General features: G+C 42.5%; 1 protein-coding gene across 10 annotated transcripts in view; it reads left to right on the top strand.

Moving 5' to 3' along the window:
- The window catches only part of ADAMTSL1 (ADAMTS like 1), a 690,570-nt gene that overhangs the window by 504,653 nt on the left and 159,181 nt on the right, over positions 1-26,736 (top strand). For all 10 annotated transcript variants that reach the window (XR_010588651.1, XM_065549471.1, XM_065549470.1 and 7 more), the window contains 3 exons: positions 9,749-9,875; positions 16,881-16,955; positions 18,903-19,060. Coding sequence is in view for 9 of the 10 variants with exons in the window: in XM_065549471.1 (XP_065405543.1) it covers positions 9,749-9,875; positions 16,881-16,955; positions 18,903-19,060 (360 nt within the window). In the remaining variant the exon portion in view is untranslated. The remainder of the gene's footprint in view (positions 1-9,748; positions 9,876-16,880; positions 16,956-18,902; positions 19,061-26,736) is intronic.

Here is a 26,736-nt window from a genome sequence, read left to right as displayed (position 1 = left end):
GTTCCCAGACTCTTGTGTCCTTGTCTGTGGACTAGCCCCAATGGGTAGGTTGCCTATGTTCTACAGTAACTTCTCACTTAAAGTCATCCAGGTTAATGTTGTTTCATTGTTACGTTGCTGATCAATTAGAGACCATGCTCATTTAAAGTTGCACAATGCTCCCTTATAATGTTGTTTGGCAGCCACCTGCTTTGTCTACTGGAAGCCCCTTAAATTCCCTGTGCGGCAGCCGTCCAGCAGGCTATCAATTGCCGGCCAGTTCAGGTGTCCCTCCCCCCACTACCCTGTGCTGCTCCTGCCCTCTGCCTTGAAGCTGCTCCCGGGAGCCTCCTGCTTGCTGTGCAGGGTGGTGGTGGTGGTGGGGTGCTAATGTCAGGGTGTCCCCCTCCCTCTGCTCCTGCCTCCCACTCCTGTATCTCGTCTCCACAGAGTGGGGGGGTGGGAGGGGGACACGACAGTGCTCAGGACAGAGGGAGCTTGCTGGCAGTAGCTGCTGTCTCTAGTTGCTGATCTACTTAAGGCAATGTACTTAGAGTGGGGTCAGTGTATTTAAACGGGCAATGCATGGCTTTCTCTCTCACACAGGGTGTGTCTCTGTCTCTCTCTCTCTGCCATGCTGTCTCCACTCCCTCCATCCTTGCTGCCTTGTAGAGTGTGAGGCTACATTAACAACATGTTAACCCTTGAGGGCTCAGCCGAGTGCTAGTTCATCATTTAGCAGTAAGGCATTCCCTGGGAAATATCCCACCCTCTTCCACCCTCTGGCTTCACAATCATCATTGCAGTATTAAATTGTTTGTCTAAAACGTATATATATTGTCTTTTGTCTGGCAAAAAAAATTTCCCTGGAACCTAATCCCCCGCCCCCTATTTACATAAATTCTTATGGGGAAATTGGATTCACTTAACATTGTTTCACTTAAAGTCGCATTTTTCAGGAACATAACTACAATGTTAAGTGAGGAGTTACTGTACTAATAACAGTTGAGCCTGAAAAGGCAACATTTTTCACATAGGAAGGGTCACCTCTGATGATTTTCATTTAAATCAAGGGTGGTTTCACAAGGAGGCTACATCTTTTTAAAATTCATTTCTCTTTGCTGAGGATTGCTTAGTAAATGTGAAGCCTCTAAATATGGGGTAACTTGTAACAGAAGATGCATGATGGCCACCATGCCTCCCAGGGCTGGCTCCAGGCACCAGCTTACCAAGCAGGTGCTTTGGGTGGCCACTTCGGAGAGGGGAGGCATGTCCAGCTGTTTGGCAGCAATTCGGCGGACGGTCCCTCACTCCTCCTCGGAGCGAAGGACCTCCCCCCGAATTGCCGCCGCAGATCGCGATCGCGGCTTTTTTTTTTTTTTTGGTTGCTTGGGGCGGCCAAAACCCTGGAGCCGGCCCTGATGCCTCCCCTCTCTGACCACTGGGAATGTCTACAGCGTTTTTCCTACTACTATAACTAGCTGTTTTGTCTCCTGGGCTTTGATTCTGCAGCATGGACCCTGGCATCTGCATGCAGTCCCTTAAGGTCATAGTCTGGGCTTAACAAAGGATTACTAAATAATAGGTAGAAAGGCAGAGCAAACTTAGATTGTAAAATCTTTGGGTCAGGGACCATCTTTTTGGTGTTGTAGCGGGGCAGTCGCCCGCTCCATCCCTGGAAGGGTTAAAACCAGCCCTGGGAGAGGGCTGAGGCTGTGAAGGAAAGCCTGGGCTGATTGGGGAGGCAGTAACAGCTGGGGCCATGCCCCAATCAGGCCCAGCTGGTCCCTATAAGAGGCTGCGAGCCAGAAGCCCAACAGAGCTCTGGAGGCTGGAAGCTAATTCCCCGAGACGACCAGCAGGAGGTGCTGCCGGGTGAGTCTGCGCCCGGTTACAGGTGTGTTTGTTCAGAGCCTACCACAATGGGACCCTGAGTCCATGACTGGGACTCCTGGTGCAACTATAATACAAATAATGAATAATAATAATGACAGTAGGAGATGGAGAGAAATATGGTAGCAATATTAAAATGCAATTCAGTTTTAAAAGGTAATTATAGAAATGATTTTGTGGGGTTCCATGTTTGTTTTTCAACAAATTCTATAGAAACTGTACTCAATTTACAAATCAAAAGTGTGTTTTCTTACTGCTAACTCTACAAAATTCACCTTGGAATCTGTATCGCAAAAGGTTCTTTCCTCCTTGGATGTCATCACCAGTAATAAATCATCTGAGACAAAGGCTCTGCAGGCCAAATTCAGCTCTCATACTTACTATATTAAGGCTGTATTTTAAAAATATTGAGAGCAAATGCAAAAAGTGCAAATGCAGAATGTAAGTGGACTGCATAGCTGCACTGCAGATGCAGCAATGACCAGGAATATAAGGCTACAATTCAGTGATCCCATAACCCAGTAACAAACATGGTATGAGTTTTCAGAGTAACTTGGACCTTAGTCCTATTTCATAAATAGACTAAAGTTCAAGGGCACATAATGTGTCAGCCTGATTATAAAACATGGTTAAGGTCTAAATTGAACCCATGGGCCAGATCCTCAGCTGTTTGTAAATGGTCACAGCTCCATTGACTTCAATTGAGCTATGTCAATTTACATAAATCAAGGCTTTGGCCCCTTATTTGTAACCAGCTTAGGGACAATAGTGTTGCTAACGGGGTCTTAGCTGTTCGTATTTGTAGTGTAGACAGGGCCTTTGGAAAGCAGATTTATTTATAATTGGCTAGATTTGCAAGCTTACTTTTATCATATTATTTCCTGCCCAAGATTTCTCAATGCTGAAAAGAAATGATTACGAAAACTTACTCCAGGGCATTTTCAGGCAGGCAGGATTCAACCAGAACATGTCATTGCTGGTGCAGTTTTATTCCTGGAAAAGACTGCTAAGCAGAGCCGGAGTTCATGTCCACCAGGGCAACACACACTCAGCTCTAAGTCATCTTCTCAGACCTTCCATTTGGTATCTTTAAACTGCACAAAAGCAGTTTGCTCTAGCGTGACCAGACAGCAAGTGTGAAAAATCAGGAGGGTAATAGGAGCCTATATAAGAAAAAGCCCCAAATATCGGGACTGTCCCTATAAAATCAGGATATCTGGTCACCCTAGTTTGCTCTGTTAGCTCAATGGCCTTCCTTTCTCATGTTGTGTCTTGTAAAAATATTTTTATGTATGTAGCTAAATGTCAGGAGTATCCCAACTCTTCCAACTTACTTTGCTGTCAGTTCAGTCAAGCATGGTGGTGGGAGGGAATCCAACGCAGCACGAAGTATCGGACTTCAGCCTAAAACGCAATATTGAATCTTTACCTCTGAGCAGAGCCATTGTGCTGCATCCAGAGAACAATATAGTCTGAGCCAACTGAGGCTGAGCTGTTATTGTTCTGGCTTTTTCTTGTTGGGTTATTTCTTTACTAAACCCAAAAGGAGAGTTAAAAGTCAGCTCGGCTAAGGGTGTGCACTGTCAGAAGATGACACACTTGGTAACATCTGTTGTGCAGAGAGCAAACACTATTGTTGATCTAACTGGTGATTTTCCCCAATGTTGTATGGTATGCAAAGTAGCTGTCATCTTCCTTATATTATACAAAGTCTGGGGTGCCTCCAAGGCTTGACATGATGTATTCAAGCACCTCATACTATTAAATGTACTACAGCCATAAGCGCCATAGAAATGCCTATAAAAATAAATAAGGGCCTGATCCAAAATCCACTGACGTAATAATGGCCTTCGTATTGATTTCAATGGGTTTGGGATCAGGCCCAAAATGAATGTCATGATTGCTACTTGTGACATTTTATGCTGTAGCATATTCCAGTGCACAGGTTGTCCCAGCACTGTGAGAGTGTATTGAAGGGATTAGAAACTCCAAGAATTTCAACTTGCAAAGTTTATACTTCATCACCCTATCTGGGTGAGATAAGGCAGATTTTCCTTTCCCCACCCTTTGTGAAATGGGCAGGGATTCATCTCCCTATATTCCATATTCTCCTGAGATCTATGAAGGTCAGAACTAAAATTAATCAAAAAGCAGAATTTCCATCCAGGGGAAATTCCAATTTTTTGACATTTGTTTTCATCATTGATTAAAAGTCGAAATTTCAAAACTTTTTGTGGAATGAAAAATCATGCAATTTTATCATTCAGAAATGTCAACGTTTTTTGTTTCACGTCATGGTGACATTAATCTCTGTCCACCTGAGCAGTCGCGGTGCCTCAGGGGAGTTGTAGATCAAGTGCCTCATGGCCCCATTCTCCCTCATGGGCCAAACTCTGGCCATACATCATCTCCAATGGTACACTTTTCAGTAGTTAGTCCTGACTACAGATGGTTTTTTTTTTCATAGATTCATAGATTCATAGATTATAGGACTGGAAGGGACCTCGAGAGGTCATCGAGTCCAGTCCCCTGCCCGCATGGCAGGACCAAATACTGTCTAGACCATCCCTGATAGACATTTATCTAACCTACTCTTAAATATCTCCAGAGACGGAGATTCCACAACCTCCCTAGGCAATTTGTTCCAGTGTTTAACCACCCTGACAGTTAGGAACTTTTTCCTAATGTCCAACCTAGACCTCCCTTGCTGCAGTTTAAACCCATTGCTTCTTGTTCTATCCTTAGAGGCTAAGGTGAACAAGTTCTCTCCCTCCTCCTTATGACACCCTTTTAGATACCTGAAAACTGCTATCATGTCCCCTCTCAGTCTTCTCTTTTCCAAACTAAACAAACCCAGTTCTTTCAGCCTTCCTTCATAGGTCATGTTCTCAAGACCTTTAATCATTCTTGTTGCTCTTCTTTGGACCCTTTCCAATTTCTCCACATCTTTTTTAAAATGCGGCGCCCAGAACTGGACACAATACTCCAGCTGAGGCCTAACCAGAGCAGAGTAGAGCGGAAGAATGACTTCTCGTGTCTTGCTCACAACACACCTGTTAATGTTGGGAATAATCTGCCCAGGAGCCCTGTGTCTTGGCAATACTTCATAGCCATTTCAACCCAACTGATCCTGGACTCGATGGCAGAAGGATTTCTCTAGGAGTTGTGCTCCTGTGAATGCACTGATGTGCATTACCCCAGAACCTCTTCTCTAGAATTGATTCACATCACCGAGATGGTCAAGGAAGTGTGCTGACTGAGTGACCATTGCTTTCCTCATTGATTCTGTGCAGGTTTCTGGGGATACAATGCCATGGACCGTGGTCATATCCATAGCCCCGCTCTCACCCTCTTTCTGGTCTTGATCCTTGCAGAGGACCTTGTGAGGTCCTAGGGAGGTGAAAATAATGTTACAGAACTGGCATGTCCCTACCCCAGCTCCACCAGAACTAGATTCCCTCTGCTAGTGGAGGAAATGAGAGATCTATACTCATAGATGAGTTGCTTCAGCCTCCTTAGTATTTCAGGAACTCTGTGGGTTTTTTTAGGTTGACTTACCATATTCAAGCACAGTCCCAACTTGTACAGTTTCTTTCCTGTAAACGCCACAAAAGGATTTTCTACATCTTTTTTCATCCTAAAGAATCACCAAGCTCATTACAAACTGTGCAGAAATCATTTCTCCCCATTTCTCCCCTCACCCCCAGCCACCTCACTTAAATACAGATACTTCTGGGGAATGGAACGTGGCAGCCATTTAACAGATAAACACATCTGTTTTCCCAGGCTTTTCCTGGAGCCGAGAGGGGGTGAAGAATGAGTTGGAGGGAACGTTTTTTTCGGGGGGGGAGGGCATTTTTAATTTTGGTCCAGTTGTTGTCTTGTAAGGAACAATTGGTCCAGTTCATCTGTTATGAGGATTTTTTTTATTATAATCTGTACAGGGGCCCAGAGTTTTGGATGGGGATATTTTAAATACATTGACATAAATAACTTAGAGTACAACAAAACTGGGCAGCAATTTAGGAGAAGAACTGAAGAAAAATACTGTGTCCAGTTAAAGCTGCAGAGGAACTTACTCAGGCAGAATATAATGATCTAAACTAGAATTTGGCCAAGACAGTGAGGTTAACATCTCTGATCTTGTATACAGTGCCATAGAATTTTTAGGATCACAAGTGGTTAGAGAATGCTGTTTTGTCCCTTTAAAATACAGCACTTCCAGCAGAAAAGTGCCTTGCTGGGGCAATGACTCCATACTGTTTCAAAAAGAATACTGAATCACAAACACAACTTCCTTCAGCACCTGAGGTTTTCCTTGGCAGTCTTCCATCCAAGTACTGACCTGGTCCAACATTGCTCAATTTATAAATGAGATATAATAAGATCACAGCCGGAGGTGATATGATTGTTGATGAGTCACATGCAAAGTTATGAAGGCTTAAGGGGATAAAAGTTGATGTTGAAATTGGATGGATGGAACAGAATTTGTTTTTATATCCAGGCCCTTTCACACCGAAGGAATTCAGATGTGCTTTACAGTATGAGGTATGCGTGGGCACATTTAGATTTGCATTCCATTGTAGAGCATACCTTTAAATTGTTGTATAGTGCCAGGATCTAGGAAGGGGAAATGCCTGCAGATCCTCTGGCATCAGGATTTTCAACAGGAGCCTATTTGCCTAGTATGTAGGTGTGGGCTGTAGTCCAGCTCCATGCAAAAGCATTTCAATCATGCAGTTGTATCAATCTGATTTCATATCCTAGTGTCCTAATATGGGGGCAAAAAAACCCCATATATAGCCTGACTGATCAGTTGTAATTCACACTTTTTGTTGTTTCAGTGCAAGCCTGTGTGTGTATATTTATTTCAGAATAAAACTGTCCACACACAGAATTTGCACTGAAATAACAAAAAGTGCCAATTAAAACCAGTTTAGTTCTTTTTGTGCAAGTTTGTATGTAGACAAGGCCTTAGACATATGGTCAAGATTGACAATGTAAAATTAGGTCTATTATGGCTCTGCCCACAGGATTCATAAACATATATGCAGAAGCTTCAAATGGAACAAGTAGTTTCTAGTCAGGTTAGAAGTAACTATAAACTTGATTATTTCACCTTTATCTGACATTGTTACAATGCTGAACAGTGTGTCTTTAGATCTTGGCAGTTTTTGTACATGTATATCTGATCAAACATGTTTAACGTTTACCCCGTGGCCTTTGTTAGCTTCTATAGCATCATTATGGCCTCACACAGAAGTATAGTATGCCAAATTGAACAGGGTTGAAGTGGGTGAAGTCAAAGAAATTGGGTCTGCTTCCATCCAACCTGAATTTGACCCCATCGTGTTTTAAAATGTCTACATAGTGTATTGATGTGACCAACGTTAATTCCAGGAGCTTTCACTGTACGGAGTAATATCACTATTATTACTGTGACACTCTGGGGGTTCACTCAGACCAGTAAGGGGTTCTGTCACCATCTGACCTGTAACCCGGGGTGTATCTGTGCTGTGCAGCTTTAGCTCATTGCCCTAACACCAGTAGCTTCTTTGCAGCACAATGGCCTCAGCCTAGCTTCCATCAGCCTGGTTATTCCTGGCAGGGTGACACCAACAGCGCTTCTGGTCCCGATCCCCCCAAAACCATCTACCCTGCAGCACCCAGTGCCGCTCACTGGTTACTCACAGGAGGTATTAAGTTTACAGTCTCGCAGGAGGCAGAGCACATCTGCCTGTTCATGTAGCTGAGGACTTCACCCCTCAGTTTAGTGTACAGCACTGAGATGGTTTTGTAATAAAACCAAGAATATGTTCATTAACAAAGAACATCTATTTAAGTTATAATAAGTAGAACAGAAAAAGCAGTTATTGTTACAAGTCAAACAAAACATGCTTTCTAGTGACTAAAACTTAATTTCAGCACTTTATAATCTTTATCTAAGCAGATTTCTCACCTATAGTCAATTCCAGCTATTCTTTTTGTTAGGTTAAGAGGATCCACTTTTTGTGATCTCCTAGGACGTTGCTCATCCTTGTCCCCTATCATGGATGCCAAAATGGCTTTCTGCCTTTGCTATTGTCTCTGTTTCAAGAACCTAGAAGGCTTCCTGAGGGTGCAGGCTCCATCCCCTGTGATTGTTCAGAGGTCTTTCATTGCTTTTCATTGTCCTCTCAGATGTTACCTGGATCAATTTACAGTGAATACACAGGAAGACAGGCAAAACAGCATTCCTTTGTTTAGGACAGGCTGCGTGTATGCCCTGCTTGCAAAACACCTTCTGAGAACATATTTCCATTACACATCTCTAATTCTTTATACACCTCCCGTACATATTTTTGACCAGCATGTTACTAGTTTGCATATGATACCTAATATGACACCTTTTAGATACAGATTATGACAAGAGTGTGTTGGGGCAATGAGTGTGTCAGGCCTGATGTGAGTTATGGTACGGTGTGCCCTCTGCCAATTGGCATTGAGGGACTCCCTGGATCACAGTTACTACACAATTTTTAAGTTTTAAAAAAAAGAGAGAGAAACTAAACCACTAAAAAGTTAATATTAAGTCATAACATTAAACAGGTTCAACATTTTCCCCAGGAGAACATAAAAGGGGGAACAGACAAAAATAATGAGAACACCCCTTGCTTCAGCAAAGCCCAGCAAAACACAAACAACCATATGCACGTATAAGTCAGGGACTCATGTCTAAAAACCCATTTGCATGCACCATTATTTTAGTGCTCAGTAACCCAATTTGCACATGTACATGTGTGTTTTTATGAGCCCAGCTGATGAGCATACATTTTTACAGCTGCACCTGTTGTAATCGCCTTCTAAAATTTGGCACTTTGAATTTAACTGAAGCCCACAAAAGCATGCAGATTTAGCATTAAGGTTAACACTTTATTCATAACTCACTACTGTTTACATCTATTCTAAATTTGGCTTGAAGTCTTAGCACAAACACTGTAGAAAAGAATTTTATGTACAAACCTGGTCCATGGCTGGCTTTGAAAGCCAGAGTGCTAGGAGGCCTTTCATGCTTATTTAATGTGTGTAATATGGACTTGCTTATTTTCTTGGCTTTAAAACAATGTTGGGTGAAACTCCATAATTTCAGGTCCAGGATCAGTTCAGATAAAAGGCCAAATTCACCCCTGGCTTAAAGTTTAAATCCTGTTTACTTCAGTGGGCACTATAGGTTGTTTAGGAGCTTACATCTGGATTTAGGAGCCCAGTTTGTTCACCCAAGTTTAAAATTTTTAACTAAAATGATTTGCCCAAAGAGAGACAGCCTTTTGCAGAGCTGGGAATAGAATCCAGATCTCCTGGCTCTCAGTCCTTTGTGTTAACCATTCTTCCCCTCCTTCATCAAATCCTTAACATTATCCGAACGCTGGCTTTGATTGTGTGGAATGGGATTATTGTCAAATGTAATTAAAACCACATGGCTTTCCCAACTGCATATCAGGTAAGACACTACTGGGATCACAGCAGAGCTTTTTAGTTATCTGTTCTGTATGTATCTATCAGTCTAACTAGAATCATTTATTTTACTTTATAAACCTTTTAAAAACATTATCTCTGATAGGACAGTTACCAAGAAGCATTCACAAGACCCTAAAAAAATCAACATGCTTTTTCCTTCTCTGAACTGCAAAAGCCATTTAGTGCAGACCTGCCGAGTATCTAGCTCCTGAGTTCAGTTGAAGCTCTCAGCCAGATTCATTCAGATTCTTTCATTGCTAATGTACTTTATGGCCCTCTGGAGATGATGTGAGAGAAATTTGGCGGTAATTAGTTGCAGAGATGTATCCAGCAGTCAGTAGGTGCTCAGTTTGAACTGCACATCTTTCTTTCTTGTCAGATCGTTGGCTGTGATCACCAGCTGGGAAGCACTGTCAAGGAAGATAACTGTGGGGTCTGCAATGGCGATGGGTCCACCTGCCGGCTGGTTCGAGGCCAGTATAAATCCCAGCTCTCAGCAAATAAACGTAAGCTGTTGACTTTAACCTCAAAGGGTAGAACAAGCCCTCCGAACTGAAAGTGGTGATGAGGTGTCAGAGGGACAAGTAGACGGGTAAAATGCCAACTTTCCTCCTCTTAGTGAAGTACACAAGCTTCTTAAGGGCTAGATTGTCCCCAGGCCTTATTAAGCCATGCAGGGGAGTAAGGTAGAGTCAGGCCATGTCCTCCCCATCCTCAATAACCCCTTCTTGGCTAAGTAAGAACTGCTCAGATTGTGGTGCTGTCTGCAGAGGGAAGAGAGTGGGAAAGCAGGGACTTCTTGCCCGTTACTCCCCCTTTGAAGATAGTGGGTAGGGAATGGGAAGAGGGTTGGCTTCATCCACTCCACTCAGGTTAGCTGGTTGGGCACATAGCCTGGAGTGTGTTGCATCCTGAATAGGGGTGAAGAAGTAACTTATGCTACTCCACCAGTACCAGGGGGAGCAGGGGAGGAATTGTCATGTCTTTCTGGGGCACATTTCTACACCAGAGCTCCTCTTGGGATGGTGTAGCTATGCTGCCCTTTATGCTACAAGTTGAGCCTAACCCTAAGGGAGCTCATGCTTTTTCCTACAATACCTGCACCTGCTTTACTCTTTCAGTGAGTTCCATTGGAGTTACATGGGCCCGATCTATATTTTTATCATTCTTTTTTTTTAAATGCTGGATGGTACATGATCTAAACGTTTCAAATAACACTAATTTCCTGTGCGTGTGTGTATGTACATTTGTGGATTCCTGTTGGATATCTTGCTCTTTATATTTGCATTTGGTTTCTGTGGGGAACAATGAGAGGTGTTTGTTTACAGAATCATCTTTACTCTGTCAGAGAATAACTTGTTGAGCAGGGAGCACAGCACACACCACTCATTAGCACAGTGACCTTCTGCATCTTAATGTGCTAGCTGAGGTGGGAGGGAGATGGCTGAGACCTTCTGTTGTACAGAGGAGGGGAAGGAATCATCTGTGGAAGGAGTTGGCATTGTTGAGGTAGGACTGCATATGGCAGAGCTGAGGGAATAATTCATAGCAAAGCAAGGAATGGAATCTCGCCTCTGAAATGTTCATGAGCAGATTGCGCAGTCCTCAGACTTGAAATCACTTCTGAATGTCTTTACAAATGTATTTTATGAATAGCTCATTTTTATCATCATTTATTTGTACTGTAGTAATACCTAACGGCCTCCATCAAGCATCAGGGCACTGTTGACACTGTACAAACACATAACTAAAATGCAGTCCCTGATCCAAAGAGCTTGCAATTAAGTATAAGACAAGAAACAACAGGCAGAAACACATACATGACGGCGAGGTACAAGGTAACCTCCCTCCATATCATTCAGCACGCATCAAACATCTGACAAGAAAAACCAGGTTAAGAAATTTTGTTAGAGCCCTCTCAGATATACCTGTGTAACTTCCAGAGGAACAAACTGGAGTCCTGCATAGAACTGAGGGAATAATTGATTTTACCAACATTTGCAAATATTTTCAGTGGCCCCAAAACTGTGTTTTTCAACAAATTTACTATTTGACCAAAAATTTCACCCAGTGCAGGTCATGCATGCCTGTCTGAAGGCAGAATTGGGCCCTTAGACCTTGATCCTGCAAGCAGTTAAGCACACGGATAACTTTCCTCATCTGAATAGCCCCACTCAAGTTAGTAGGACTAATTCCAAGAGTAAAATATATGCATGTACTTAAGTGTTCACAGGATCAGGGCTTAGTCTGTTCTCTGGGATGCGTGGTGACTTTTGAGTAATGGCCAGTTTAATCTCAGGCCTTCTCTTTAAAAAGAATTGCTTGACCCAGGAAGGACACGTTTCTTTTCTCATACTTCTTTCCTGTGTCCCCCAGGAAAAGCTCTGAGGGCAGCAATAAGAGACTTTTGAGCCATGTTGTTATGTGAGATAGGAAGAATCAGTAGGAGTATATGTGAAGCAGGTGGCTAGAAGTCATCGTAGGTGTCCCCTGGGCATGTGTATGATTTTATTACCCTTGATGGTCGTTGGAACATTTACAAACATGCATTTCTCAGGCTGTGCTGGAGGAATTGGGCAGCGGCTTTTTTCTAGTGTGCCAAGAGTTGCTGGAAATGGTTTATTTTCTCAAAACCATCCCAAACGTGCTGTTGTGCTCATCACACTGAATTCATTTTCTCTTGGTGCTTGTATCTATCTCTGTTCTCCACACTGTTTATACCATGCAGATAGGTGGAGGAAGGATAATACCAGAAAGGGAAGAGGTTCACAGAGCTTTAAAGCAGTTAGCACTTGCTACAGAAATGACTTCCTCAGTATTTATAGGGACAGTATATCTGTGCCAAAGGCATCAGCAATTGAAATGCAGCAGGGTAGGAAAAGATGTGTCCTTGATTTCCCCCCTGCATTTTTCTACAGGAGAAACAGCTGTGCTGATGCCCTTTTTCGCCCATTAAGATAATTACAAGATTTTGGTACAAAAGAGCGCATTCGTTCTTCAGGTCTTGAAGAAGAATTTTGTACACACCTCTACCTTGATATAACGCTGTCCTCAGGAGCCAAAAAATCTTACTGCGTTATAGGTGAAACCGTGTTGTATCGAACTTGGTTTGAGCCACCGGAGTGTGCAGCCTTCCCCCCCCCCCCCACCCGGGAGCGCTGCTTTACCGCGTTATATCCGAATTCATGTTATATCGGGTCACATTATATCAGGGTAGAGGTGTAGTTGGAATGCTTGTACCTTTCACCAACAGAGGTTGGTCCAATAAAAGATATTACTTTATATACCTTGTCTTTTTCACATACTTCAAATGTAGTTACAGGTCCACCATCCCCATATAATGCTACTAGACAATGGGGGGTTAATTATTTTTCTGCTCCTGCCCTTAAGCATGAGTATCGTTGGTAGGACTGCACAGAGTTTTTGCATCAAAACCCAAAGCCAGGAGAATTGATCTGACTTTGGATTTCTATGCATGCTCTTGAAACATCAAGACTTGGGTGGATCATGGACTTTTGTATCCCCTCCACAATTCCTCTGTCTCCCTCCACCCATCAGGCCAGGGCTCCCTCTTCACAATACCTTTAGGTATCTTCTGAAGAAGGAGCCAGAGGCCTCATGTTCTTCCCCACCCTCTCTCCATTCATAGGGCAGCCAGTTGATCCTCTTTTCTCCATATTGTTTGTCTGAGGGTTCAGTCACCAGGTGTTCTCCCACTCCCACCATGTCTCTTCTTGGGGATGAGGGAGGAATGTGTCCACTTCCCTTCTCCTCCTCATAAGCTCATAAGCCCCAAGAAATGGCCCTACTGTCTTGCTGCTGCTTTACATAAGCTGAGACTTTCCAGGATGTGCTATGATAATAAGGAATCCCCTGGAGAGATGCTAGTTCACAAAGAGCGTGCTATGATTTCACATGGAGAATAAGCAACAAGAGTAGGTGAATTATATCCCTAGTAATAAAATGGAGAGAGAAAGAATGCAAAGAAGTTATGTGATATAAGCTGAGTGGTCTTTAAACAATAAGATTTTCCAATTGTTCCATGGCACATTAGTAAGTCTTTAATTTGAAGACTGTGTTCAAAGTATCCTGACACTAATCAGTTTTCAAAATCTGCTGGGACAATTTTCTCTATTTTCTTCAGCACAAAACTCATAAAACAAAAGGAACCCTGTCAGTGTGAGCTACTGAACAATAAGATTTCTAATACAGATGGGGGGGAGGTCTAGTGATTTTTTTAAATATAACATTTGTAAAGGGAATATTAACATTTTTGGAAACGTGACACTATATTCTGTTTTCTGAAACCCACTCAGAAAACTGGTTAAGCAGGGAAACTATATGTCATAGTCATGAATCTCATGCAAGGAAAGATACTTGTGCTACTGGGTTCCTTAAACATTATTGTCACAAGGGTAACAGGGAAATCTGTTAATACACAGTGAAACAGGTAAGAATCTATAGCTGGTCAAATAATTGAACAAGAACCTATGTGTAAAAATGAAATAAATTTGTGTTTGCTATCATGAATGATACCAGACACACACACATGCAGGATACATTACAGAACACAGTTGACTGTTTTAACTTCAATTTTCTAAAGGTCTCAGAGGACACCTGAAGCCTTGGATTATTTTGGGTTAGGGTAATAGCTTTCAAAATCTGCTGGGATAATTTTCACTAATTAGCGTCAGGAAACCCTGAACACAGTCTTCAAATCCTCTGGGCTGCTCTCCCAATTATAGACACTAGCCGGCTTCACCAAGTCTAGCTGGCTTTGCAGCTTCTATTCTGCAAAGTGTAGGAGCTCCCCGAGACTGGAGCTTTAGCCTCGCAGAGCCTAAGGGTTCTGCACAATTGTGCTGCAGAAGAGATCAGTCTGGTACGTTGGACCCCAGCTCAGACTTGTGCTGCTTCTAGGATCTGGTCCTAGAGTATTTGGGAGATCTTTTGGACAATTTTTCAGCAAACCCCTAGGGACATATCCAAACCTTGGATAAGAAAGTGTTCTAGTTAACCAGGGTTTGGATAATCAAATTTTGATTGAATGAACTTACTATCATTACTGTATAAAAGAATCCCTATCTTTTCCTCCTCCGGCTTCCCACTCCTCCTTCTCCACCTCTCCTTGCCATGCACGTACACATACTGTCAGCTCTTATTTGGCCACTGTTCCACAAAAATAAACTGGCATCAGCTGATAAAAGATCCTTTAGGACATCAGCAGGGAAGCTTGCTGAACTTTTTCCCAGCACTGACTGTCCTAAGTTGATTATGGACTTAATGGCTCCCAAATATTTTCCCTAGGAAGAAAGCTTTCTTTAGTGATATTCCAACCAATCAGAAATGAAAGCTGTATCTTCTAGTCAGGGTTTCCCTCATGCTATGAAAGCTGCACCGGGCCAAAAAAGGGAACAGTTTTGTGGTGTCTGGACCAGATGAGATTTATGTCGTATTGATCGGGCAGCTAGATAGAAAGTATTGTAAATACTGAACTGGTCTTACACCTACAAGTCTAGACGGTGACATGACTCGGTGAACTGAGTTACAAGACTTTAACTTGGCTTATAAACAGACTCCATAACTATACACTGAATTTGACAGAGGTGCTAATATCTGGTCATCAGAGGGTCATAGAGTAGTGTGGACACTGAATCACTTTTTGCAAAAGAGTAAGGGTGGGGAATCATGGAGGGGGGAGCCCTTTTAAGGCAGAGTTGAGCACACTGAGGGCTAAAATGGAGAGTTTGTCTTTGCTTGCACTTTCCATGACCTAGGGGTAAACAGAGACTTTCTATTTTCAGCACTCTCAGTCCATTAACTTTTATGAACATACATTTGTACTAAAAATGTTCATAGATGTAGTTTTAAAAGCTCCATCAACCTTTTCCCCACTGTCTGCAACATTTTAAATATATCTACAAAGAACCCAAAGCTTTCCTTTATGGAAAATCATTGTGAGGCAGTGTCATATAGTGGATAACTTTTTGGCTGTTGTTATTATGAATAAAACAGAAGAGAGAACAGAGCACATGTCATCTTCCTGAGCCTGCAGACAGAAAGAATAATTCTAAGAGATGTTTGAACTGCCCTAGTCATCACAACAGGGTGTTGATTCTGAACCACAATAATGACAATTAAAATGTTGACCTTGTTAACTATTTCACGATCGGTTGTTTTTAATAGAAATGCTCATCATTCTAGGATCCAGGGTTGGGCCTGAGTACTGTAAATCTTTTTATTTTCCTTGCCCATGTCTGACCACTGTTCAGAAAGTCCCGGTGACAGTTCAGATCTTCAGATGAAAGCTAGCCTCTTACTGGCTGTGTTGCTTTCACGTGTCAAAATAGCACCCTGCTGCTTTCAAAGCAGGGCCTCACAGTTCCTAGTCAAAGGGAGTCACATGATTCAACCTGGGAATAATTTTTATGGGGGTTGCATTCCCGTGCAAATTTCAGCTTTGAGGGGGACAACACTGTTTTGATTCCTGCCCCCAACTGTCAGCATTGAGCTCGAGAGGAGGGAGGGAGACAGGAAGCAGAGAGAGGAGGAGGGAACAGCCTGAGGCTGCTAGTGAGTGTAGCTGAGCCCTCTCCTGTCTGCCTGGCTAAGCAGCTGATTAGAAGGAAGGTGAGGAATCTGCTCTCTGGAGCCACAACACTCTCCCCTCCTGTACCCCCGCAGAGCACCAAGATGCTATTGAGATAGTTGGTTCTTTAGCTTCATTGGTCTAACAGTAGCATGTAAACAGCAGGAGAGAGCAGATTAGTGACTACTGCCTTGGACTCATTAAGGGCGCAAAATGGCTTCCATTGAAGTCCGTGGCAAAGCTCCCAATGACTTCAATGGTGCAGAATCAGGCCCCAAGAGCCTGTTTATGCTGCAGGTCTAATGGGCCCATGTACTACCATGGCTTTTTGGGGATGGTATGGAAAGGAAAACACAATTATACCACCACAATAGGGGCATGGCTTAGTAGGGTGTGCTGTGAGACAGGAAGGAGTTGCAGAGTTTAGCTGGGAGATCACATGGCATGCTAAGGCATGTGGAAGGGAAAGGGTTTTGGGGGTTCAGCTGGGAGAGGATCATGTGGCATGTGAACGAACAGGGAGTTCTAGAGTTCAGTGTTTTAATTTTTCCCTTTGAACATTTGAATATTTTTATACTTCCCTAATTCAGCACAAATATACATGCCAAAATAAATTGGAAGAGTAAGATATGCTTTGTTTTAATTGGAGGCCAGGTGAAATAAAAAACTGTCAGTCCCTCTTTAGACACTTGGGTAATAGTGGAGTATAAATAACATCAGTAGGTTGGAATGTGAACATCCCTTTAAGATGACTGCTGACGTTTGCCTTTTGTCAGGACTTTGGCAGGGGTGGGGGTGGAAGGGTTATGGTACCAAACGCTTGGCTTTTAATTTTCCTGTGAACAGCTCTTTCAATGATTGGTTGGAGACAGGAAGGCTTCCTTTGCTTACTGACTCCATGCATTTTTGCATTTCTCTGCAGCGGAAGATACTGTTGTCGCTGTTCCCTATGGAAGTAGGCATGTTCGTCTAGTGTTGAAAGGACCTGATCACTTACGTAAGTAGAAAAAGCCAGCGTGGTGTTGCTTTATAAGAGCCTTGGTATCCTCTGGTGTTTTATTTACAACAGAAATGTCTGGTTTCTTTCTCTCAAATCACTGATTTCAACACGGGACAGAATCCTGCCTTCAGGTGCTCTGGACAATCCCAGTGAAATCAATGGACTTGCACATGCATCTGAGAGTAGAATGTGGCCAGAGGCTCAGAATCTTTCTGTCACTCCACAATTTTTCAACCATTTCTGTATGTTCATCTTTTGGCTGACTCGTTCGATGACAAGCACTTCTGTTAAAAAAAAAAATCCCACTGACTGCAGAGATACTGAGGAGGTTAGAGGACAAGCTTCCCTGCTACTGAGCTCTGTCATCAAACTGCTCATGAGTTTAGCACATGCTTCTGTTCGTATGCAAATCTCTTGCTCTTTTTATCCCACATACCCCCCCCATTCATCTACGGTGAGAAGAATAGAAAAGATACACAGGTGTAGAGCCAAATTGTGCAGTTAAGGAGTCACCCTGCCCAGCGGGGATGAGCCCACTGACTATTAGACTAACCTTTTCATGGTTGCAACATCTGCAGCTGGTGTGGAGGGAGCAGGAGTGGGGACGATGGCCCTGCTTCCTCCCTGTACCTTTTGGAGTGCCATGTACTCCAGAGCGTGCAAGCAGAGAACATCCTCTGCACTCAGGAGAACACAGCTTTGACTGGCCTGTGGGCCAGGACACAAGGCAGGGCAGTAAAGCTCTTTGTACTCTTCCCCTCTCTTTCATACCCGTGCAGTAGCCAGCCACCTGCTGCCTCCTTTTCAGCAGTGGCACTGAAGATAGATCAAAACTGAAGTGAGCTGAGTATGCTGTCCATGCTTTTATAGAAGAAAATGCTGCAGTATTCTCTAACAATAGCCCCAAACACTCAAAGTGGTGTAACTGGTAAGATGTAGCATTTGGGGCAATTACAAAATACTGTAGTGGTTTTTTTCCCTTAAGTTTGGATACACCTTTCTGACAGCGTAGACCCCAGTAAGAGACAGCAAGCCATATGTCAACTTTAACAGAGCACCAGTAATAGCACAGAGCTGAAATGCACAGGCAATCATGCCAAGGTGCTTGCATCCTGGTACAATGGAAAGGGTGTTTGGAAATCCCAGTATATGATCTGCTATTTGTGTTGAGACAGCAGTAGTTACTTAATAATCTTTTTATAGCTGTTTAGATTTAGAGCTGTGAATAATGACCAGCAAATTACAGGTTATAAACTAGAACAAAAAATACATAACATTTTCTTAAAAGTTCAAATCCTCTGAAATGCATAATTTTTAAGTGGACCGTCGGGTATTCCTGGCCTGCTTTAGTGTAGTTGTTATTCCTTTCCCTGTAAATTACTTTCCCTCTTCCCTTGCTCCTGCCTTCTCTCCCAGCGTACATGCTCTTTCCCAACCTAGCAAAGTTCGCAATAGAATTAAGCTGTATGGCAGCCAAGCGAGGAAATTTTTAGAAGAGAGAAAAGGTCAATCCAGGATCTTTTTTTATTTTGGAATGAGATGTTGCCTCAGCGAAGATTTGGGATAGTGGGGCACAGATGAAGTCACTAGGTTGAGATTTGGATTTGGATCACTTGGCACAATGCCACTCACTCAAATTTGTCCTGACCAATCCCACTCTCCCCACCCCGTTCCCCGTCATGATGGAGGGGCATCCAGGCCAAACCTGAGTGGCTCTGTGACCCTTTGTACAAGGCCACAACGCCAATCAGTTTTGCTCAGTTCCAATGCCAGCCACACAAATCTGGTGGTTGCCCCCTTGCCCCCCGAGAGGCACTGAGTGCACGTTGGTTAATTTGGGCCTGGTTTTCCTTTACTATTTATTACACTCCATCCCCATGGTATTATTATTTTGTCACTGTCACGTGCTTGCCTGCTCTGGATAATCTTTTTTGTGGTTGTCAGATTTGGAAACCAAGACTCTACAAGGTGTGAAGGGCGAAAACAGCCTCAGCTCCACAGGCTCCTTTTTGGTGGACAATTCTAGCGTCGACTTCCAGAAGTTTCCAGACAAGGAGATACTGAGAATATCTGGGCCTCTCAGTGCAGACTTCACAGTCAAGGTGAGGTGGCCCAAACATGGCTTTGTAAAAACAAAAGCCCAAAGTGAAACCAGGTTGGTGCAGCAGAAAGACCACAGGGATCTTTCCTAGACAGCATCCTTTGCCAGGAAATGTTTATATCTAGGGCTTAGAGAAGGCTATTTCCTGCACCCTCTCTGAATTTCTTGATAAATAGATTATAAAAGTTTCACTGGAAGTTCCTTGGGAAGGAGACTGAGTTTATGGAGAGGAACACACATTCCATGTGTGTCTTACACACAAAAGATGGATTAATGGCAAGAGAAGGCAGATTACTTTCCATGGATGCTGTCTGGGATAGGTATAAACTGAAAGCCAAGCAGCTTACTTAGCTTGTGACATGAAACAAAAAAAAGACCGAGGGCCCGAGTTTTCACTCCATTATGCTGTTTTTTATACCAGTTTAGCCCCACTGAAAGTGTAAAATGGGTGTAATAGAGTAGAGAACTAGGCTCCAAGACCCCAAGGTAAGCAGGATGGCTTTGGTCGAGAAGCCATTGTATTGTTTGGAGGTTCTGTTTTGTGTTGCACTGGCAATAAGAATCAAGTTGTTTCCTCCCATTAGTGCTTTTCTGTTCTTCCAGGTAATACAAAACACATTGCTGGAAGCAATGCACACATTCTGTAGGAAAAACGCACACACAAAACTGAACGTTTGGGGATTACAATAAAATAAAACCTTTTTTCAGTAGGTCAGAGAGACCTGAAGAATTTCATCCATAAAGCTGTAAAACTTGTACCATGTCCAGGACTCCATAAATTTTTCATCATGGGACCTAGAGCCAGAGGATGTTTGATTTAAGCTAATGCTGATGACCTTGTGGCAGCTGGAAGTATGAATGCTGTATTGGAAAATGTGATAGGTGATTGGATTGAATTGGAGCACTGCACTAGAGCACTGTCCTCTGTCTCTCTCAGCATGGTAGCGGCCCCTAATCCAGTCCAGACCCCGCAACCAAAAGTGTCTGGTGAACAAAGAGCCAAAGGAAAACAAGCTGAAGTTGTATCTTCCTGGTCAAAGGCGGGAATAGTTTAAAGAGAGCAGTTCAACCCTCTAAATGTCACCCCACAGCACTGATTGTATATATTCCAACTCAAAAGACTTTTTTCAATTAAAAATGTTTATATATTTTAAAAAATCCTTTCCTGTTTTACAAATTACACCCTCACTTATAAAAGCCAAAATAATCTTAGATTTAATTTACTTTTCATTATTTACTGGTGGTTGGGAATTTCATTCAGCTTGGATGTTTGAAATATAATAGCTGGAAGCAACATGGTCCAGGGCACTGAACGGAGCATCAGAAGAGCTGGCTTGTGTTCCAGGCTCTGTCACTGCTCTGTTGTGTGACTTTGGGCAAGTCCCTTCACCTCTCCATGCCTCCATTTCCTCATCTGTAGAATGGAGATAATAAATCTTCCCTTCCTTTTATAAAGCACTTTAAGACCCATGGATGAAAAATGCCATATAAGAGCTAAGTGGTATTATTTGCAAAGGCTTAGCTTCTACAGTCTGCTCCTGCTTGCCATTGACCTTAATAGAAATTTTGCCATTGATTTCAATGGAAGGTATCTTGTGTCTCTAGTCCATAACGCTTTCAGGTTTTCCCTAGCACCAGGCCACTATGTATGGGCTCCATAAAGTTATGGCTTTGTTTTCTATTTATAACACATTAATTTGGAATTTAAAATAAATAAATGCAAGGAAACATTTCTATTGGTCTTAAGTTATGTAAAGACTTATCTTCACAAAACCTGCTGGTAAATTTTTGGCCAAATTTGACTAACAATGTTCCTGTGTTGCAGTATGAAAAAGGGAATTGTTGAGTGCAGAATAAGAAACGAACAAGATAAGGAGATATTTGATAAATGCTGATAAAGTACTTGGTGCTGCACAATACACAAAAAGCAAAGACAGGTACTGTCCTCTTTTTTCACACACAAAAATTATGGAGGCACTTTAGCATATTTCTCATTAAGGTTTCATAGAAATTTGCATATAGGACCTGAACCAAAGCCATTTGAAGTCCGTGGGAATCTTTCCAAGGATTTCATTGGCTTTAGATCAGGCTCTTAAAGCAGGAATAAAATCCTTCTCACACTTCATTATTTAAATATGTAGATAATTTCAGTTTTTACTCACAGTAAATGTAAGAGCAGACTAGAGGAACATGTATTTAGCCAACAGCTATCCTCAAACACAACAAATCCTGCCCCATTATTCTTTGCTATTTAATTAGTCTCCCTTTTTTGTTTTAATTTTTAGTTGCTAGATTTTCTCTTTGTTAGGCTTATCCTAAGACTAACTTTGCAGAAGGCAGAATATACAAATGCAGGCATCTCCACACCAAACCAGGCGTGCCCACAACCTTTCCTGTCCACGAGAGCGATGAGTGTTTTGCCGGCAATGTGCAGAGCTAACGTATCTCTGAAAAGCCAATTAAAGGCCCTAGAATGGTGGCAGTCAGCTTTACTCACAAAGGGGTGTCCTCACTTGAGTGCCCTGATTTACTTTCCTGGAAAAGCAATTCTTGTGCAAACAGAGCTAAGTGAAAATGTAATAAAAAGGGCTCTAGTTCAGGGGCTTGTCTCTTGAAACACTCCTAGAATCTTTATTAGATTGGCTGAAAATGTTTTCATTTAGAAAAGTCAAGTTAGCAAACTTGTTATAATCCCAGGTATGCAAACATTACATTCCCACTGGCTGAAAAGTTGCTACCAGAAGTGAGAAACCAAAGGAGGGCTGACATTTGGGCTTATTTACTGTTAAGTACTGATTGCTTTGAATTGCAGGAAGCAACTGCATGCAAATCCTACAGGAGTTGTACTGAAATAATTGTTTTGGTTTCTTTTACTTAGTAATAGTGAGTGATAAATTGGAGTCCATAGACCGTGCTGTCCAGCCACCCATCATCTGCTTCCACATTTTGGTAATAGAATGTATGAATAGTCAGGAGAATTGAATGCAAACTCCAATTCTGTTTTTAAAGAATCCTGGTCTCTAGAAATGTAGGAGGAAAAGCCTGGAGTTGTCCTGACAGTTCCATGTTGTTGTTTTTAGTGTCCATAATGTGTGAAACTCCTCACCCCTATGCAGTGGCCAGCACTGGGCATATGCTCCACTTAATTCCCACTTAAGCCTTTTCACCCTCCATCAGAAGCAGTTGGTGGCCGGGCAGTGTGGGGAGCCAGTGGTGGCTACAGCTTTGGTTGCTGGGAGAAATAGGGCTCTTGGAGAGGAGGAAAGAGCTAAGTAGACTGGGGGTATGTCTACACTGGAGTTAAGACACCCATGGCTGGCCCGTGCCAACTGACTCAGGCTTGTGGGACTCGGGCTATGGGGCAGTGTTAATTACTGTGTAGACTTCTGGGCCTCTCAGGGTCCTAGAGCCTGGGCTCCAGCCTAACCCTAAAACTGCCCCAAAGCCCATGAGTCAGCTGGCACGGACCAGCCATGGTTTTTACTTGCAGTGTAGACATACCCTGATTGTTCAGAGAGGGAGAGTAGCTGAATGACTGACTGGCTCCAATAATAGAGGAACAAAACAGACCAGCCAGCTCCATCAGATATGAAAACCTCTAGGGGTAAGATGACCCGTGCCTGCTGATAGTGAGGGGTTAGGGATGCAACCCTGGAACAGCTCGAGTCATGACCTTTCCCCCCTCCCTTCAGCTTCCAACTGTTCCTCCTGCCTCTGCCTCTCCCTGCCTGGCATAGCTCACAGCTCGCTGCCTCAGCTGCCCCACAGGAAGGGGACCCAGCCACACCATATGACCATGCAATCTGGAAGGCATATGGCCCCACATGCCCCCTCATGCATTTCCTCTGGCTTTAGAAGCCATATTTTGGGAGGGTGTTAAGATGACTGGGATATGGGTGGTCGGACTTGAGACCATATTATGCAGTGTAGATGCTGGAGACCTAGGTTTAGACCCAGGATACAAGCATTCCTGACGTGGGGTTACAAATTAGTGTAGACGCTCAAGTCTTAGGTTAACAAACCCAGGCTCTGCTAACTTGAGTTCTGCTAACCCTGGGCTTACATTGCAATGCAGACATACCCTAGATGGCTGGGAAGTGAGCAGAGAGACTCAATATCTGAGAGAGATAGCTGAGCCATTAGCAATTATCTTTGAAAAGTCATGGAAGATGGGAGACGTTCCAGAAGCCTGGAAAAGGACAAATATAGTGCCCATCTATAAAAAGGGAAATAAGGACAACCCAGGGAATTACAGACCAGTCAGCTTAACTTCTGTACCCAGAAAGATAATGGAGCAAATAATTAAGCAATCAATTTGCAAACACCTAGAAGATAGTAAGGTGATAAATAACAGTCAGTGTGGATTTGTCAAGAACAAATTGTGTCAGACCAACCTGATAGCTTTCTTTGACAGGGTAACAAGCCTTGTGGATAGGGGGAAACAGTAAATGTGGTATATCTTGACTTTAGTAATGCTTTTTATACGGTCTCACGTGACCTTCTCATAAACAAACTAGGGAAATACAACCTAGGTGGGTGCATAACTGGTTGGAAAATCATTCCCAGAGAGTAGTTATCAGTGGTTCACAGTCATGCTGGAAGGGCATAAGAAGTGGGGTCCCACTGGGATCAGTTCTGGGTCCGGTTCTATTTAATATCTTCATCAATGATTTAGATAATGGCATAGAGAATACACTTATAACGTTGCAGACGATACCAAGCTGGGAGGGGTTGCAAGTGCTTTGGAGGATAGGATTAAAATTCAAAATGATCTAGACAAACTGGAGAAATGGTCTGAAGTAAATAGGATGAAATTCAATAAAGACAAATGCAAAGTACTCCACTTAGGAAGGAATAATCAGTTGCACACATACAAAATGGGAAATGACTGCCTAGGAAGGAGTACTGTGGAAAGGGATCTGGGGGTCATAGTGAATCACAAGCTAAATATGAATCAACAGTGTAACGCTGTTGCAAAAAAGCAAATATCATTCTGGGATGTATTAGCAGGAGTATTGTAAGCAATACACGAGAAGTAATTCTTCTGCTCTACTTTACGCTGATTAGGCCTCAACTGGAGTATTGTGTCCAATTCTGGGTGCCACATTTCAGGAAAGATGTGGACAAATTGGAGAAAGTCCAGAGAAGAGCAACAAAAATGATTAAAGGTCTAGAAAACATGACCTGTGAGGGAAGATTGAAAAAATTGGGTTTGTTTGTTCTGGAGAAGAGAAGACTGGATGGGGGATGGGAGGGACATAACAGTTTTCAAGTATGTAAAAGGTTGTTACAAGAAGGAGGAAGAAAAATTGTTTTTCTTAACCTCTGAGGATAGGACAAGAAGCAATGGGCTTAAATTGCAGCAAGGGAGGTTTAGGTTGGACATTAGGAAAAACTTCCTAACTGTCAGAGTGGTTAAGCTCTGGAAAAAATTGCCTAGGAAGGTGGTGGAATCTCCATCATTGGGGATTTCTTAAAAGCAGGTTGGACAAACACCTGTCAGGGATGGTCTAGATAATACTTAGTCCTGCCTTGAATGAAGGGGACTGGACTAGATGACCTCTCGAGGTCCCTTCCAGTCCTATGATTCTATGAATAAGAAAGAAGCCACTCGGGAGAGGAAGTTGAGCTATTAAGGTGTGGGGAATGGGCCTGGCAGGAGTCAAACAAAATTTGGGTGATAAGATAAAAAAGATAAAAAAGGTGGGTGATAAGGGTGCATTCTCCCTCAAAAATATTTTTTTGCTTTTCTTCATGAAGTCCATAGTAACCACAAAAAAGGGGGGGGGGCCTATTTCAGTAATGTAATTGGGGGAGGGGGAACTTGCCTGGCCTGCTATAATTTGTGTGTGTGTATAATGTAGATTGTTCATTGCAGTTATGTTTCTCCCTCTCCCCCATTCCATTCCATTCCATTCCATTCATTTGCATGCTGGTTCTTTTCTTGGGGATGCTACTGAGAGTCTAGCAGTCACCTGAACCTGATAGCTTTTTATTTTAGACTTGTAGAAAGCTTAGGTTCAATGACACTTTAAAGAGTCTGTTTTAATAGTCGCCCCAGTGATCATGCTTGATCCCTTGTTCTTGGTGAGCAGAGGCTGACACCACTACAAAGATTTGTGCTTGGTCCCTGGTCCCTGGTCAGTGCCTCCTGTCATTTTTTGGTGATTCCCTTGGCTGATTAAGAAGTGACATTGACAGGCACCAGAGGGAGCTCTCATCTGTCAGAAAGACAGTTGGCCCCACTCTCGGGTCCTTTGAAACTAAGGGAAGTTGAGGCCAAAAATCGACTGGGAGAATAATCCGTGGGGCTCAAACGCCATGCATTCCTTCCTCCAAGGAACGAAAAAGTATTAAAGGAATCAGCCTCTAATTCTGTTTTATACTATACAGTTGAAAGCCTTCAGCATCTCTATTTATTTAGTCTGTTGTGCTTATTGTTTTATTTTAAATGATCATCTTAAATTATTTTTCCTGCATATACAAATTAGGAACAGCAATTAGTCTCCTACACACCCTAGCTCTCTAATTGTAGATATAATTAGGAATATTAAAGCACTATAACTATAGAGTTTTGTACAAAAGAGTCTTGCCATTTTTATTTTTATTAACATAAAAAGGTCAAAATTACATATGCCAGATGTGGCTCACTCGCCCGCCCCCCCTTCTTTATATGTTACTTAATATAAGGCTTTAATGTTCAGTTTGCCATTAAGAAATCAAACTTGATGGTTTGGGATTTGGCACTTGCAAAAGCATCTGTGATAATGATGCAGAAAAATTCTTCAGAACTTTTATGGTAGGGATGGTGGTGACTGAGTTAGATCATAACATGCCAGATCAAACTTGACTAGACAAAAGAGAGTGCAGAGTGATGCAACCCCTGGTTTGGATTATACATAAAAAGAACACAAACACACACATGCACACATACAAATTCCATAAAGTCTCTGGGCATTTTATTAGAATGCAGACATCCTTACTTGACCATAGATCGTACACTGACAACTACCTGATGGGCAGGAAAGGATGAGTTAATAATGCCTGCTGATTAAACAGCATAACTGCTGATGTAAACTTAGTACAGTCCTGGCAGTCAGATTACTGTGATCTATAACAGACAGACATAAATAGATTGCAGAGGCATACATTGCAAAAACCAAATCGCTTTTTTTTAATGATATAGGCTAATTTTGTTCTGATGACTCAAAGGACAGCTCAGCACTATGTAAAATAAAGCCTAAATATTTCAATCTGTTGCTACAGAAGGGTCATTTGGAAATGTAATTGTTCCAAAATATAGTTAATTTTGTGCTTCAAATGTTAGGTTATTTGTTGGTTTTCATTCAGGATGCTGCAGTTTTTCCCAAATCAATATCGTATTTTAACAAAGTGCAGTTATTCATCAGTGAACTAAACAGCCGGTGCCTGTGTACACACACGTGCACCTCTTTGAGAAATGATTTACAAAAACAGTTTTAAAAAGCAGAGAAATGTGGGATAAGAATTAATTACGGGGGCCCTTCCTTCCTTTCTGCCTTAGAGAAAAAAAATCAGTAGTGACTGTTTGTCAAAGAGGAAGTAACCAGTTGGTTCCCCTGGGGCAGATGTGAGCATATGCATTCTCCCAAATCTTCACAAAACTGGTGGTCTTCTGTTGCGTCTTGTTCCTGAAAG

Source organism: Chrysemys picta, chromosome 6 (assembly GCF_011386835.1).
Source record: "Chrysemys picta bellii isolate R12L10 chromosome 6, ASM1138683v2, whole genome shotgun sequence".
In the NCBI taxonomy this organism is placed as follows: Eukaryota; Metazoa; Chordata; order Testudines; family Emydidae; genus Chrysemys; species Chrysemys picta.
The sequence above is the reverse complement of the archived record's forward strand: the minus strand, read 5'-3'. Positions and strand labels throughout refer to the sequence as shown.